Source organism: Mus musculus, chromosome 1, assembly GCF_000001635.26.
Source record: "Mus musculus strain C57BL/6J chromosome 1, GRCm38.p6 C57BL/6J".
NCBI lineage: Eukaryota > Metazoa > Chordata > Mammalia > Rodentia > Muridae > Mus > Mus musculus.
The window spans coordinates 39,531,129-39,548,633 of NC_000067.6; the positions used below are offsets into that span (position 1 = coordinate 39,531,129).

At 45.4% G+C, this 17,505-nt stretch overlaps 1 protein-coding gene across 1 annotated transcript; it reads left to right on the top strand.

The window, feature by feature from the left end:
- Window positions 1-4,572: 4,572 nt before the first annotated feature.
- Window positions 4,573-15,753, top strand: Cnot11 (CCR4-NOT transcription complex, subunit 11). Its single transcript, NM_028043.3, has 7 exons — window positions 4,573-5,209; window positions 6,288-6,452; window positions 7,143-7,295; window positions 8,745-8,947; window positions 11,272-11,474; window positions 13,764-13,860; window positions 13,941-15,753. The coding sequence occupies exons 1-7, from the start codon at window positions 4,711-4,713 to the stop codon at window positions 14,136-14,138; spliced, it is 1,518 nt and encodes a 505-aa protein (NP_082319.1). The 5' UTR covers window positions 4,573-4,710; the 3' UTR covers window positions 14,139-15,753.
- The last annotated feature ends 1,752 nt before the right edge of the window (window positions 15,754-17,505 follow it).

Genomic DNA, 17,505 nt, shown 5'->3' on the forward strand with positions numbered 1-17,505 from the left:
CTAATCCCAAAGACTCGGTGTTTGAATGCTTGGCCCAGGAAGTGGCACTATTAGGAGGTGTGGCCTTGTTGGAGGAAAGGTCACTGTGGAGGCGGGATTTGAGGCCTTATGAGCTCAGGTCTGACCAGTGTGGAACCCAGCCTCCTGCTGCTTGTGAATCAAGATATAGAACTCTGGCTCCTCCAGCACCATGTCTGCCTGCAGGCCACCATGCTTCCCTCCACGATGATAATGGACTGAACCTCTGAACTGGAAGCCAGCCCCAATGAAATGTTGTCCTTTATAAGAGTTGCCTTGGTCATGATGTCTCTTCACAGCAAGAAAAACCCTAAAACAGGAGGGAAGTAAAAAACAAAAACAAAAACAAAAAAACATTGTTTAAGACAGGGACTGTTACATAACTATTGTTAGCATTCTGTCTAAACTCCGTCCCACAGTTACCTGGCAATAGCCAGGTAGGCTTGACCCATTATAAAAGGGGCTGCTTGCCCCTCCTCCCTTTCTCATTCCTTTCTTGGTCTCTTGCCTTCTTGCTCCCACTGTCCCTGCGCCCCTTCCCCCTTCTCTCTCCACATGCTCATGGCCAGCCTCTACTCCTCTACTTCTCTACTCTCTCCTTCTCTGCCTCTTCTACCCTCTTTTTTTTAAAGATTTATTTATTTATTTATTTATTTATTTATTTATTTATTTATTATATGTAAGTACACTGTAGCTGTCCTCAGACACTCCAGAAGAGGGAGTCAGATCTCATTACGGATGGTTGTGAGCCACCATGTGGTTGCTGGGATTTGAACTCCTGACCTTCGGAAGAACAGTCGGGTGCTCTTACCCACTGAGCCATCTCACCAGCCCTCTTTTTTTTTTTTTTTAAAGATTTATTTATTACTATTCATTAGTACACCGTAGCTGTCTTCAGATGCACCAGAAGAGGGTGTCAGATCTCATTACAGATGGTTGTAAGCCACCATGTAGTTGCTGGGATGTGAACTCAGGACCTTTGGAAGAGCAGTCAGTGCTCTTAACCACTGAGCCATCTCACCAGCCCCTCTACTACCCTCTTAACTCCTTAATAAACTCTATTCTTCTATTCTATACAATATTGTTGTGTGGCTGGTCCCTCAGGGGGAAGGGATGCCTCAGCATGGGCCGGCAGAGGCTCCCCCTTTCCCATACCTGATCATACCTCCATAGAACATGTTCCTTCTCAGTGGATGCTCACAGTCAGCTATGGGACAGAACACAGGGCCCCCAGTGTTCTAGTGTAGGAGCTAGAGAAAGTACCCAAGAGCTGAAGGGGTCTGCAACCCTATAGGTGGAACAACAATATGAACTAACCAGTACCCCCAGAGCTCATGTTTCTGGCTGCATATGTAGCAGAAGATGGCCTAGTTGGCCATCATTGGGAAGAATGGCCCCTTGGTTTAACAAACTTTATATGCTCCAGGACAGGGGAAAGCCAGGGCCAAGAACTGGGAGTGAGTGGGTAGGGGAGCCAGGCAGGGGTAGGGTATTGGGGACTTTTGTCCCTGTCTTTCCTGGGACGATATAAACAATTATCTATTCACCCCTGGCAGGGCACCAAAACTAGACCTCACGTTTACTTACCTCGGTGAATCAGTGAGTTCAGTTGGGTGGATACTTACAGGAGCGTGAGCAGGGGTTACCCACAGGAGTATAGACAACTCACGGGCGTTGGCACCACTTCAGTCTCTAACCCAACAACCAATAACTGCTCTTCATCCTGGGAGGAGCAGGGCCTTGTGTGTCGAGTGCAGCACTTCACAAGCCCACGCACGAGCCCACTCTCCTTCCACAGTGAATGTTAGTGGGTCTGATCTTCTGAGGGTCTCGTGTGGGTAATCCCAGCAACAACCATGTGGTGCCCAGAGCACAGCCTTCTGTAGCAGGAGGCCACAGAGAAACTTAGAGGAGACATGACTGAATGAAGAGAAGAAATAAGGAAAGGATGTGACTGCTCCTCAGTATGGAGGGGGAGAAAGTAGATAAAAGGGAGAGTGTTAGCATTTTGTCTAAGCTCTGCCCCATAGTTACCTGGCAACAGCCAGGTGTGCCTGACTCACTATAAAAGGGGCTGCTTGCCCCTCCTCTCTCTCTCTTGCCCTCTTGCTCTTGCTTTCCTGCTTTTCATTCCTGCTCTCTCCCCATTTCCTTTCCCCCTCTTTCTCCATGTGCTCATGGCTTGCCTCTCCTCCTCCTCCTCCTCCTCCTCTTCCTTTCCTCTCCTCTCCTCTCCTCTCCCCTCCTCTCCCCTCCTCTCCCCTCCTCTCCCCTCCTCTCCCCTCCTCTCCCCTTCCCTCCCCTCTCCTCTCCTCTCCGCTCCTCTTTTCTCCCCTCCTCTCCGCTCCTCTTTTCTCCGCTCATCTCCTCTCTCCTCTCCCCCTTTCTCTGCCTCTGCTACCCTCTTGACCCCTCTCCCCATGCCCTGAATAAACTCTATTCTATACTATCCCGTGTGTGGCTGGTCCCATAGAACATATTTCCCCTGTCTTTGTCTTTTTATAAATACATCAGAGAGTGTGGGTAAAGGCAGGACCATCCAGAGTGGACATGACTAGACCAAGCTGGACCATGTGGGGAGAAGGGGGGGACCATGTACAGCTGTCAGGAGTCCAAAGGTACAAAAGGAACTGGGACTCTGGGTTTAGGGCTGGAGAGATGTCTCAGTGGTTAAGAGCACTGACTGCTCTTCCAGAGGTCCCGAGTTCAATTCCCAGTGACCACATGGTGGCTCACAACCATTTGTAATGAGATCTGATGCCCTCTTCTAGTGTGTCTGAAGACAGCGACAGTGTACTCATATACATAAAAATAAATAAATCCTTTTAAAAGAAAAAGTCTGGGTTCTATAGGGAAGATCCTGTAGTGGAAGGGTAGCCCACCCTCTAGGCTGCAGAGTTCAGGGTAGAGAGAGGGGTGTGCCAGCCATAGCCTGTCAGGTAGGAACTGGGGGTGGCTGGGAAAAAAACAGGCTGCCGGGTTAGCTTTGATATGTTAATATGCATCTCAGCAGGGAGTCCCAGTTCGAAACTTAATAACAATTAAGGAAAGGTGCAGCTATAAGCCAAGGGATACCAGGGTCTTTGGATATCACTGGAAGCTAGAACAAGACTTGGAAGAATTCTCCCCTTGATGCTTCAAAGGTGAATGGCAGAATTGATATAACCCATTCCAGACGTTCAGCCTCAGGAAGGGAGAGGAAGTGGGTTCTACAGTGAAAATGAACTCAGTTTGTGGTAATGGCAGAGAAACCCTAGAAACAAGCCCAGTGGAAACAGGGAAGACGCTCTTGGTATTAATCTTAGTGGAAATCAGCTCTATTGGCGGGTAACGTGCTGTGCTCAAATACCTTAAAACATCTCGAAACACCCATACTGTACTAACATTTAAGTTATCAACTAACAATAAGTTATGACAATAACTAGCATGAGTGGGTTTTAGTATGATTAGTTGTCATAGAGCATCCAATGTAAAAAGGCTCAAAGAGAACATAGTTGACTAATTAGTAGTAGTAGTAGTAGTAGTAGTAGTAGTAGTAGTAGTAGTAGTAGAAGAGGTAATTTGAATCATTTGCCCCGTTTGGCAAGCTATATTTTCTGCTGATTGCAATGTTCATTGGCAGAACCCCTCCACAGGTTTAACAGTAAACTAAAGAGGCCTTTAAAATATGCGCCATACCCATCACCTGTTCCTGAAGATTTCCTTGAGAACTTCAGCGGTAAATAGAAAACTTTCAGCTGCCGAAGAGTTTTAGCACAGGGTAGCTAGCAGGTGACGCTGATGACAGTCGCTCGGTTTCTGTAACTCTAGAGTGGATACTAGTCACCACCGGAGCATAGGGGTGGGGAGCGGGCAGCGGTGCCTTTGAAACAGATCACAGGGGACCAGGTCCAGGAGGCTGGTATGTAAAGAAATTTCCAGGGTTTTCCAGTGTTCAGCCAAGGCGTCCAGAAAAAGTGCCCTAGGGCAGGCTAAGGAAAAAGAAGCACTGCAAACGATTTTGTAAACGAATATTTCTCGAGACAGTTTTCTCAGATTTTTTTTTTTCTTTCTTTTTAGACCAGGCTGGCCTCGAACTCACAGGGGTTCGTCTGCCTCTGCCTCCCTGGTGCCGGCCTCGCCTAGATTTTTGTTCACATAACCAAACGTTTATGTGCGGTACGACCCCATCTCTGAGAATACGAGCAAGGCTCGAAATTTAAACTGTTTCTGAGAATCCTGTTTTCATTGGTATTTACAAGAAATGAGCCGTCAAGGATGCTCTATCAGACCAGTTAGCATCTAAGACCTAGTTTCCAAATTATAACTTAGGCAATATTGACTGGGCAGGTTTGGCGCCACCCTGTCACCCAAGGATCGCTTCTGAGGGCTTTAAGGGCAATTAACGGCGGTCTCTACATCACTCAGGCAGGGAAGGACCACTCGGACAGCTCAGAGACCACGCGGCCCCGCCCTCCACGGCGCCCCGCCCCCTTCCGGACACGGCGCCCCGCCCACTCGCGTCTCCGGAACCTCCGCTCGGCCAGCGTCGTCGGTCTGTCGGCCCTGTGTCTCCGTTCCGCTCGTCTGACTTAGGCACTGTTTTTGTTTGCGACGCTGTCGCGGAAGGGTGCGCTTTACGGCCGCGGGAGGACGCAGCGAGTCGGCGCCTTGGGCCTCTCGGCCGGGAAGCGGGGTAGGCGGGCGAGGTTGATGCCCGGCGGCGGGGCGAGCACGGCGTCTGGCCGGCTTCTCTCCTCAGCGGATCCCAGAGGGGCGCGGGAGGCAGCGGCGTTCCGGAGCGGCCCGGCGGGCTCGAGCGGAGGCCGAGGCGGAGCAGGCGGCCCTGGGCCAGGGATTGGAGGCCCCGCGGGCAGGATGAGCCTGACCCCGAAGGAGCTCTCGAGCCTGCTGAGCATCATCTCGGAGGAGGCGGGCGGCGGCAGCACCTTCGAGGGCCTGTCCACCGCCTTCCACCACTACTTCAGCAAGGCCGACCACTTCCGCCTGGGCTCGGTGCTGGTGATGCTGCTGCAGCAGCCGGACCTGCTGCCTAGCGCGGCGCAGCGCCTCACGGCGCTCTACCTGCTCTGGGAGATGTACCGCACCGAGCCGCTCGCCGCCAACCCGTTCGCGGCCAGCTTCGCGCACCTGCTCAACCCGGCGCCGCCCGCCCGCGGCGGCCAGGAGCCCGACCGGCCCCCGCTCTCAGGTACGTCCCGCAGCCAGCCGTGCGGGCGCAGCCAGCTGTTCTGGGGTGGGGGTGGGAGGGGGGTCGTCAGCTAGGGACATTCAGCCTCCTTGGAGGGGATCGACCCTCCCTCCTTTTCCATACTTTCTTTCCCTAAAATAGGGGAGAGATAGAAGTTGCAAGTTTTGTTTTTTTGGTTTTTTTTTTTTTTCAAATTCACTACACTCCAGATGATCCCTCCCAATCGAAAAAGCCAACACATCGTACAAGCCCACAAACGGGCTGGACATATTTTAGTATGCCAGATACGGTTCATTCTTGATTGTAAGGTCCTGAGGTATGCGAAGTTACAGCCAATGGCACTGAGTTTACCCCCTTTTTAAGCCTCCGAGTAAAGAAGTCGGTATTAAGAACCTGAGGTTGAAGTCCACATCACCACAATATCTAAAGTCTTTGCAGCCAACTCCTTGGTTAGCTGTAATGTCGCGTGAGGAGAGGATGAAGTCGTTTCTAATTAACCATTCAAAGATGCATGTGTCCTGGGCAGTATTGTGGAATGTTTGCTTTTGCAGCATTGCTAAGATCAGGCATAGATTACACCTGAGGATGCGCCCCTAAATTTGGTGCTGTGGATGGAACCCAGGGTCACTTCCTCTATACCATGAGCCTCGTCCAGGACTCTGGGACAGCTGTACCACTCACAGGCTGACATACATGTACATATGTACATATATATAGATATAGAGATAGAGATAGAGATATAGATATACACACACATATACATATATATATAATTTTTAAAGTATGTTTAAATTTGTAGGAATCTAAGTATTTGATAACAAAAAGTTCTCAACAGCTATTAAAACCTTACGTTTCATTGACATTTCCATAGATCACAGAATCTCAAGCGATATATTTGTTTATGGATTACTATGTGTACTAAGTGTGAATATTCAATCAGCTGGAACTCAGTTACATTTAGATCATAAGAATAGCTCCACGTGGCAAGTAGCAAAGTTTCCAGTTAACTTTTAAAGTTAAATTTTAAAACTTTACCAGTACCCATTGGCGAGAAACCGGCATGCATTCTTATTTGCAGGGTTCCTGCCTCCTATAACTCCACCAGAAAAGTTTTTCCTCTCCCAGCTCATGCTGGCACCCCCAAGGGAACTGTTCAAAAAGACACCTCGCCAGATTGCCTTGATGGACGTTGGAAACATGGGACAGTCTGTGGACATTAGCGGCCTTCAGTTAGCCCTGGCAGGTGAGGGAGGGCCAGTGATTGGGACATTCTTGTCGGTTCTTGAGATCCCCTGCTTAAAATCAACAAGTTTTTTCTTTTAAATTTACATTTCTGCTGTTTTTGTTTGATCCTCTCCCATCCTGCCCTGCCCTGTCCTTTCCCTGTCTCCCTGTCTGCCACCCCCTCTTTTGTTTGTTTGTTTTGAGACCAGGTTTCTTTGTGTAGCCTTGGCTGTCCTGGAAGAGCTGGGTAGAGCATGCTGGCCTCTAACTGAGCTCTTACTGGCTGACTCTGAGTACTCAGGCACGCAGCCCCAGGCCAGGCCCGCTCCAGTCCCCATCCCAGATCACACCCTTGTACCCCAGCACCTCCTCCACTCTCTTTTCTGTTTCCTTATTCTGTGCTTCTGATTGACACCCAGCCTGGTCTCTGCCCCGCACCTCCCTCCCTGCCATCCACCTCACTCCATGTTCTCTTTTGGAGTTATTTTAATATTATTATTGTTTGGTTTATAGGGATTAAAGATATTTACTTTGAACTCCTGATCTGTTCACGATGTTCTCAATTTTAAAATGTTCTGTGCCACCCTGCCCCTCCCCCTGCCCCCCAGGCTGGCCTTGGGTTCTTGACTCTCGTCTCCGCCTTCCAGGTGCTGGCATTACAAGGTCTAGCTTAAATGCTTTGAATGCTTCTTGTCTGAATCTGTTCCAGAGCGTCAGTCTGAGCTGCCAACCCAGAGCAAAGCCAGCTTCCCAAGCATCCTCAGTGACCCAGACCCGGACTCGTCCAACTCTGGATTTGACAGCTCAGTTGCCTCTCGGATCACAGAGTCTTTAGTCAGTGGCCCAAAGCCACCTATTGAAAGTAGGTATATGGGGCTTAGTTCATGTTCTCAGGGTTGTACTCTAGCAGCACTCGGGAATTCTACGTTTCTTACAGTACCTGATGACAGACTAACTGCCTTGCTGTCTAGAATATAGCAGACACAGACACCAGCTAGTTATACACTAGGATGTTTATTGCTTATTTGATGTACACCCCCCCACACACACACACACACATGCCTGCAGATAAAAATTCAGGTTTTACCAAAATGACTGTGTTTGTTTTAATGAGATAGTCTCATGTAGCGCAGAGTAGTCTAGAAATTTCCTGTGTAGCTGAGGATGACCTTAGAGTCCTGGTCATCCTCGGCTGAGAGTAGGATCCATAATCCAGCCACCCACCTCTGTCCTCTGTGGGAAGTGCTCTCTGGAAGGCTAGTGATGGACTGGGTAAGATCTGCTCTCAGGACAGAGAGAACTTCCTGCTGTACACCAGAGGCAGCGGAGAGGAGTGGGAGCTCGTGTGTCCCAGTTTAGTGGAAATTACTAAGTTTTCATCTCCTGGGCTTTTGTGGGGCTTAGCAGGCAGGTGGAGCCCACAGCTGGATAGACAGCTGGGTGTCTGTCTTGTTAAGTACTGAGATATAAAGTATACGTTGTCTTTCTTGAGAGTGGTCATTTGGGCATAGCACTGTGGGTCACTGGAGTTAGGGTGCAAGTGTTTATACAAGAACATAATAAGCCACTGGGGGCAAGCTGTGTGGTTGTGATTGTTGAGGCTTTAGCCTTTCTTTCTGGGCTTTTCAGCTGTGGAGCAACCAAATGAAGTATGATGTTAGTTCAGAAGTACTAACTAGTTTACTTTAGTGTGTCAATAATTGATAACTTACACATCAACCTTGAATTGTGGGGATAGCCCCAAGAACTCTGTTTAGTATTCTGAGGTGTCCTAGGGTCCACAAAAAGAAAGTTAAGGGGGAAAAACTCATAAAATTTTAGTTATATGTTAACTGCGATGAGAAATACCTTTAATCCCAACTCTCGGGAAGTAGAGGCAAGCAGATCTCTGTGAGTTTGAGGGTAGCCTGGTCTACAGAGTGAATTCCAGGACACCTGAGGACATAAAGGAGATTTTAAGAAAACAACCATCATCATTATCTTGTCGTCATCATCATCTGCATCTGCATATTTGACACCTGCATCCTCAGCCTAAGTGGCTATGCTTGCATTAAAACTCAGTTCATGTTCATGTTTTCCTCTTTCTGAAAAACAGACTTGTATTGGCATCATGCTGATGGTGTGTGTGTTGGGGGGGGGTCACGTGTTCTCGGTTGTCATTTGAGCGTGGAACTCTGATTTTTATAGCATTACTGTTTGAAGTATGTCTTATCACATGTCCTTGTTAAAGGTACCCTTGTACTTCATTAAATGCATATAGGGTGTGTGCAAATGTTAGCTCACCGACAGTCATGTGTTACTCTCATTATAGGCCACTTTCGACCAGAGTTTATCCGCCCACCACCCCCTCTCCACATCTGTGAGGATGAACTGGCCTGGCTAAATCCCACAGAACCCGAGCATGCCATCCAGTGGGACAGATCGATGTGTGTGAAGAATAGCACTGGTGTGGAGATCAAGCGGATCATGGCGAAAGCCTTCAAAAGCCCCCTGTCGTCTCCCCAACAGACACAGGTATGTATGTATGTATGTATGTATGTTTTTATTACAGTGTCCTGTCTGTGCCTATCACAGGGTGTTCTTCCCAGGAAGCAGTAAGTGAGCAGTCAGTTGTGGATGTGAGCCAGCAGAAGTAGCATCAGAGGGCTTCACAATCCCAGCTGCTGTGCTCTGACCTTTCCTTGTTGACAGTTTTGCTCTGATGAGACAAGAGGCCTAATGATGACTAGACTCTATTCAGTTTGTCTCGGAGAGAGGTAGGCTAGGATGAGTTGGCAGCACTGTTCAGTTGGCAGCACTGTTCCAGGTACGCATCAGTCGGCCACATCGTCTACATTGCTGCATCAGGCTGGACAGCAGCTCTAAAGGGTGTATGGAGTTATTAATGTTTTCTAAAAAATGAGGTTCAGAGAATGAATGTTGTAGACTTTAGCTACAGTGTCTAGTGGTAGACCACAGTTATCTCTCCTGCTAACCAAGGTTAAAACTAGATGGATCCCCTGAGGAAGAAGAGCAAAGATGCCAGGCGGTTGTAGATTTTATTAGATTTGCACACTTTCAAGTTAGAACTTGTAGGAAGATACTGTTACCTCCAACCTAGTTTTTCATGTAAAAACCAAATTTTTAAAAAGATTTGTTTTATGTGTGTGAGTGTTTTGTCTGCATGTATAACTGTGTACCATGTGCATGCAGTACTCACAGATGCCAGAAGAGGCATCAGATCCTCTGGAACTGGAAGTACAGATGTTGTGAGCCTCCATGTGGGTGCTGGGAACCAAACCCTGGTCCTCTAGAGAGCAGCAGGTGCTCCTGACCACTGAACCATTTCCCAGCCCCCCCCCCCCCAATATTTTAAATGATGTAATAACAATTGTTTGTAGTTTCAGTTTGCTCTTAGATGATCATGCAGCAGTCCAGTGTTGAATCCACAAGTTAAAGACACAGAATTAGGAGGGATGGGTATGGTGTATGCCCGCAACCCTAGCACGTGGAAGGCAAGAGATTGAGACTTGGCAGTCATAGGCCAGGCTCCATGAGACAGGGAGCCTGAAGCCAGTGTGGGCATAGGGACCTAGCCTCAAAATAAATGAACTTTTTTTTTTCTTTTGGTTTTTCGAGACAGGGTTTCTCTGTGTAGCCCTGGCTGTCCTGGAACTCACTTTGTAGATCAGGCTGGCCTCGAACTCAGAAATCCACCTGCCTCTGTCTCCCGAGTGTTGGGATTAAAGGCGTGCGCCACCACGCAAAGCAAAATAAATGAACTTTTAAAAGAAAGAAAAAGTATGTATTTGGACACAGGAAAAAAAAATGTTTTCCCATCTGTCTTAGTCAGGGCTTCTATTCCTGCACAAACATCATGACCAAGAAGCAAGTTGGGGAGGAAACGGTTTATTCAGCTTACATTTCCATACTGCTGTTCATCACCAAAGGATGCAGGACTGGAACTCAAGCAGGTCAGGAAGCAGGAGCTGATGCAGAGGCCATGGAGGGATGTTCCTTACTAGCTTGCCTCCCCTGGCTTGCTCAGCCTGCTCTCTTATAGAACCAAGACTACCAGCCCAGAGATGGTCCCACCCACAAGGAGCCTTTCCCCCTTGATCACTAATTGAGAAAATGTCTTACAGTTGGATCTCATGGAGGCATTTCCTCAACTGAAGCTCCTTTTTCTGTGATAACTCCAGCTGTGTCAAGTTGACACAAAACTAGCCAGTACACCCATCTCTTAGATGCAAAGCGTGGGTGTGATTGGTGCTGTAAAGTACTACAGGTGGAAGACAGAAGACTTCCTCTTCTGTCCCTCTCTAGAGTAGTTCTGTTGTCTTTCTGGGTAAGACAGAGCATGGCTCTTGTTCTGAATTATTCTAGTTTATGGAGTTCTGTGTGGCTTTTTTTTTTTTTTTTTTAAAGAAAAAATGGAGACAAGGTCTTGCCATATATCTCAGATAGCCTTGAGCTCATTACATAGCCAAGGCGGGCAACTCCTGCCTCAGTGCTTGTATTATTTGTGTGCTACCACAATCAACTTGGTTGTGTGATTTGGGAGAAGTTGGTAATTAAGATCTTTAAGAATGACACTATTGTCATAGTGTATATTACTAGACAAAACCAAGGCTTACCACGTCTAGAGGAAGAATGACTAGTAGATTTTTAAATTGTCGCTTATTTTTGTGCCATTGCAATTCAGATCTGAAAATATATGAAGACATAGTATTGGCTTTGAGGGAAGAAATTTAACAAATTAACAAAGACAATTTTTGTAATTTATATAAAACATTTCCATTTGTGTACAGGAAAATTCTCTAACATAACTCAAGAACCTCTCAACTTGTCTTTTTTAGCTCCTCGGTGAGTTGGAAAAAGATCCCAAACTTGTTTATCACATTGGCCTTACTCCAGCGAAACTTCCAGATCTAGTGGAGAACAACCCTTTAGTCGCTATAGAAATGCTGCTGAAACTGATGCAGTCAAGCCAGATCACGGAGTATTTCTCTGTCCTGGTCAACATGGACATGTCCTTACATTCAATGGAAGTTGTAAATCGGTAAGTTCTCATGTCCCACCAGAGCGGGTACACAGGCCCTGATTATATGATCCAGAAGTCTGAAAAGCTGGAGTAGTTTCTCTCCCCTTTCCTGATTCTGTTACCCTGACTAATCTTTGCTGTTCACTGCATATGAATTTGATTTCAATTCATAAGAACTCAGTTGTTGAATTTACTTCACTGTCACGTGCCCCTTACAAATTCAGGTTTTATGTTCCTTGGCAGCCAGGAGTTGCAGCTTGTGCGTGTGGGTCTCAGAACTGGTCATCTAGGCATGCTGTCGTGATTACTAGTATTCTCCCGGCTTTGTTGTTCTGTAGAGCCCTGACTGTCCTAGAACTCACTGTGTAGACCAGGCTGTCCTCAAACTCATGGAGATCCACCTGCTTCTGACTCCCAAGTGCTGGGATCAAAGATGTGGACCAGCACACCCAGTTTCCCAGTTCTTTCTTGATTTTGCTCATTAAACATCAAGGAAAGAATGAATTCCCTGTTGATGTGTTCTGTATAGTTTTTGTCTTTTATTTTCCTTACAGATATTGTTTAGGTAAATTGTGAATTAAATGTAGTGAGAGGTAGATGGGGTATTATTTTTTTTGAGGTTTTTTTTTTTTTTTTTTTGGATAGGATCTCATAGTATCCTAGTAGCTTCAAATTCATAGCAGCCTGTCTGCCTCATTCTCTGAATGCTGGAATCATGGGTATGAACCAGGTTACAATTTTTTGAGCATCCATATATAAGTTGGCAGTTGTTTCAAACTTGAACTAAGGAATGTCTGGTCATCTGGTGACAGCTTGGCTGGTAGCTCTGTGCACAAGAAAGGGCTGGGCGAGGAAAGGCACATGGGTTTCCAGTTACTTTGTAAGACTCTGTCACTGGCAGAGCTGCCTGGCTTCTTGTGGAAAACTTGGTGCTTGCTTCCACCTCTCCTTGCTGGCACCTCCTTTACTATAGTTGCAGTTGCTGGTTTTTTTGTGTTTTGTTTTTGAGACAGGGTTTCTCTGTATAGCTCTGGCTGTCCTGGAACTCACTCTGTAGACCAGGCTGGCCTCGAACTCAGAAATCCACCTGCCTCTGCCTCCCAAGTGCTGGGATTAAAGGCGTGCGCGCCACCATCGCCTGGCACAGTTGCTGTTTTTTGCATTGGCTAAGTTCTGTCTTTGGATGGAGCAATCTGAGTGTTCATGGATCCCCCTCACTGCACTCTTGTAGTTCTGGCTTTTTCCAAGTATTAAGCAGCCTTGCTGATGCAGGTCTCAGTGGGTATGGTGGCTGGTTGTAGCTTTCTTTTCTGTTTGTTTGTTTGTTTTGGTTTTTCGAGACAGGGTTTCTCTATATAATCCTGGCTGTCCTGGAACTCACTTTGTAGACCAGGCTGGCCTCGAACTCAGAAATCTGCCTGCCTCTGCCTCCCGAGTGCTGGGATTTGGTTGAAGCTTTCTTATATTTTTGGTTGTGAGCCTAGCCTTTAACGGCTGAGCCATCTCTCCAGCCCAGTTGTAGCTTTTCTTAAGGTACTTCAGTGCCTTAGTTTAAGGATGCATAGATGTAGAAGAGGCAGCATGTATTCATTTACCTTTTCACACTTGTAGCAAAAGGTTTGCAGTTGCCAGCCCAGTGTTGAAATGCTTCTTGGGCTGAACTTAAACTCAGTGTGGAATTCTTACCTGACTCCATATCTTAGTACTTCACTTACGTGTTTGGGAAGAACTGTCTTGGCTTCAATGACTCTAAGCTTTATTACACAGCTGCTGTTCCTGTGTAATGGCTGACTCCAAGCCTGTTTGTCTTGCTCAGTTCTCAGGAAGGCCTTTTTGCTCCATATCAGCTAAGTAACTTTTCAAGGCTTTTTGCCAGGTTCATGTTTCTTCAAAGCTCTACGTTAGTCTGATTATAGGTTGTTCTGTTTAGTCTATACGTCACCTCAGACACGCTGCCTCTCATAGTGCTTAAACTGACAGGACTTTTCTAAGTTTTAAGTGATGGCAACAACTGCTGGTTATTTGAGGCTTGGAAGGAGGGAGACCATGATTGACAGTGATCCAGCCAGGCACGCTCAGGGATAGGATACTAACTGCTTAATGGATCATCTCAGAGTATAATTCGTGATGCACACTTAACAGAAGCATCAGAGGTTAAGTGCCTGTGGCTCTTGGGTTTAAAACTAGAGAATTGGGTCATATAAATCATTATCAGATGATCACAGGGAAGGCTTGACTTCATGATTACAGTACTTTCCAATACTAGCAAACACAGTTAACAGCTCAGATTTTTCTTTTGTGAAACAGACTAACTACAGCTGTTGACCTACCTCCTGAATTTATTCACCTATACATATCCAATTGCATTTCTACTTGTGAACAGATTAAGGATAAATATATGCAGGTGAGTAATGTAAATGCTTATAACATTGTCATTTGCCAAGAAAAGAAGTTTCTAAAACTTGTTCCTTTTTTCTTTTCCAGAATCGTTTGGTGCGTCTTGTGTGTGTGTTTCTCCAGTCTTTGATCCGTAACAAAATTATTAACGTGCAGGACTTGTTTATAGAAGTGCAGGCCTTCTGCATTGAATTTAGTAGGATACGGGAAGCTGCAGGCCTATTCCGGTTGCTGAAGACACTGGATACTGGGGAAACGCCTTCAGAGACCAAAATATCAAAATAATACCTCACTAGAACTTCCCTTTCTATTGTTCAACTGTATTTGGATTGGTTTTTAAACTTGTAACTCTTGAGTGGATTGCTTGATCTAAGAAATATAAATGACTTTATTTACTTAAAGTAAAATTTCCTTTTTCCTAGATGTTTCCCATGGATGAATTTTGGTGAGAACTTGGGAGAAATGTTTATTTTAGCTCTCTTGCTGATGACAATCCATATGAATAGTTATTCTGAAAATAGTTATTGCAAGAAAGGTGTAGGTGTTGCTCTTTTGAATTTAAAACACAGTACCTGTTTCTTTTAGAAAACAAACTGTAGGTTTCTGAAAAACCAGGAATTTGCTTTCGTAGCTTCTAGTGTGAAGCATGGTCAGTGAGAGTGAGTGAAGACGCTGAGAATTTACGGTGAGCGTGGCTCTTAGTAAGCAAGGTGTGAAACAAGGATGCACATTTCTGACAACAGTGTTCCTGGCCCACTGACAAGCATGGGCACTCTGCCAGGCTGCGAGAGTTGGCATTTTATTCTTCTCTCTTAACCACAGTTAGTAAGGGTGTGGTTTTTGTGGTCTTAAGGACAAATACGAGCTGGCACACCAGAAATGTATACCCAGGATGCCTGTTTGGTGAGGAGGTAGAAGAGTCAGTACCTGGGACAGTGTGCCTTAATTTTTTTTTTTTAAGACAGGGTCCATCTATGTAATTCTGGCGCTCACTATGTAGAGCAGGCTGGCCTTGAAATCAGAGATCCTTCTGCCTCTGCATGCTGTGATTAAAGGTGTATACCACCAAATCCAGCCTTTTTAAAAAATGTCTGACATACCATTTTATTTAAAGAAATTATGAAGAATTCCTTTTATGGAGATATCTCTAGAACCGATTTATGGGGACAGAATCTGTTCTCCCACATCCGGCAAGGCTTAAAGGAAGCCAAGCTTGGTGATTTTGTCTTACTGTACAATTACAATCTCCTAACAGTGGAGAAGGAACAAGAAACAATAATCCTTGCGCCCCTGTGGGAGTGACCCCCTCTGAACTAGAGAGCTGACTCCTCTCAATGCTCTGTAGTGGCCACTGCTATTTTACAGATGGCACTGGGCCAACAACAGCCCATGAACAAAGCACTGTTTTAGAATGACAAGTTTCAAAGACTTACTGTGGGCAACAAGCTCCACAGCTGATAGGCATGTCTTGTAGCTCAGGTTAGCTATGGCCACAGCCCAACACAAAATAAAAAATGTAATTAAAATGACAGTAGCCAGATGCAGATACTCCCAACCATTGGACTGAAGTTGGGGACCCCTATGGTTGGATTAGAGGAAGGATTGAAGAAGCTGAAGGGGAGGACCAACCCATAGGAAGACCAGTGTTCTCAACTAAACCCGACCCCTGGGAGCTCCCGAAGACTGAGCCACCAACCAAGCAGTACCATGGCTGATCCAAGCACATACACAGCAGAGGGCTGCCTGGTCTGGCCTCTGGGAGAAGATGCACTCGATCCTTTAGAGACTTGAGGCCTCTGGGAAGGGGGGAGGTGGGGCGGGGCACAGAACCTTGGGGGTGGGGGTAGGAGTGGGATGGGGGAGCAACAGCTGAAATGTAAATAAAATAATTTACAAAAAAGGAAAAAATATTAGAGTTTATATTATTTAGGGGGAGGTTATACGTGTGCATTTATTTCTAAAAGTTGGTTGTGTGGCTTTTGAGCATGTATTTCGTAGATGACAAGTATCCTATCAAGATGTCCATGAGTAAACACTTTTACTCTGCAGCCAACAAGGACTCAAGTGGGATCCATGAACAAAACCCCCTAGGGCTTATTTAGCATATATTTTGTCCATAAAGCCTGTCACAGCCTCATTAAGCTTACAACAGGAGATGGTAATCCATTATATGTTTGTTCATTTAAAAAAAAATGTACTTGTCAAGACAAACACAGCTGCCGCAAAAAGGCACAAGCAACTCAAAGTTTTCATACTTCTATCTAAAAACAAGGAGAATTGCAAGTTGTCTGTTGATTTTAGAATCCCAAACAAATGTCTCAAATGAGGACCTGAAAATGAGGAAGGTCAAGATCACAGTCTTGATGTTCACTAGGAAAATGAAGACTGTTCACAAAGAGAAGCTGTGCTTGGCAAACATTAGCTGTACATAAATCAAGGTTAGAACGCCACTAGATGGCTCTTGGTTTAGTATGTGTAAAGGACAAGGTGCACTGGTGCAGCCCTGTAATCTCAGCTGCAGCCTGATTGTTTTAACCCAGAAAGTTAAGGGTAGCCTGGGCAACAAGATATATAATCTTGAGACTGAATAACCACAATCAACTTTTAAGTTTATTAATTGAGTTTAATAAAGGTTATAACTTCATCGAAGTTTTTTATCCAACTTAAGTCTTCGAATCACCTGTTCAAAGAAAAGAACATTAATCAGTAACATTTTAAGATTAGAACATTTTAACACTTTGGAATCCCAAAATATAATCACTTAAATAATTCAACACTAACTTATTACTGATTTAATTAAGCAACTTTACAGAAGACCACTAAATCTATAGGGATGATCTCATTTACACCTAATTTTAAGTAGCACACTCCTTTCTATATTAATTAGTTGTGGACCTGTGTCTTACAATCTATGCAACAGTATATGCAACACTTTGAGTAGCTCTTGGTAACAAGGGTATCTGAGGTATCAGTAAATAGGAAAAATGTTTTACATTTTCATCAAATCTTAGCAACTGCATATACTGCTGATTTCATTTTATCCTGATCTCGTTCCTCGTTACTACTGTCTGTATTAGGAACATCCAAGATTTACAAAAGTTTGAGGTTTGTAATACAATGGGCTCACAGAAAATACTGCTTTTCCCAGCACACAGCCTATCATTTGTCAAAAAGATGGACTTCTGTTCCTCATATTTTCAATGAATGGGCACAGACACTTCAACTCATGATTTTGTTCTATACTTTGCTATAGGAGGTGGCAAGTGGGTGCATGGCAATGACCTCACTATAATGAGTGATGCGAATGCTATTTTTGGAAATTTGACCAATGTTTCTAAGGCTTTAGAAGCAAGGCTGAGCTGGAAAAGGCATAGGTAGCTTTTCTAATGTGTTGAATCATAAAAGCACAACATTGTATTTTGCCACAAAGCTATCTCTACTTCAGGCCCACAGCTAGTGCTTAGGAAACGGCAAAGCAATTTTTCCTGATCTGTAAAAACTGCTTTTGCCTAACTATCCTCAAGTTCTACCTAATACTAGATACACTAATTCAACCTCATCCTTTCTTGAGCATATGACATCAACTTTCCCCAAGGAAATTGTTGCCAAATTTAGCTATCAGTCCTTAAGTGTATCTAAAAGTACACGGACA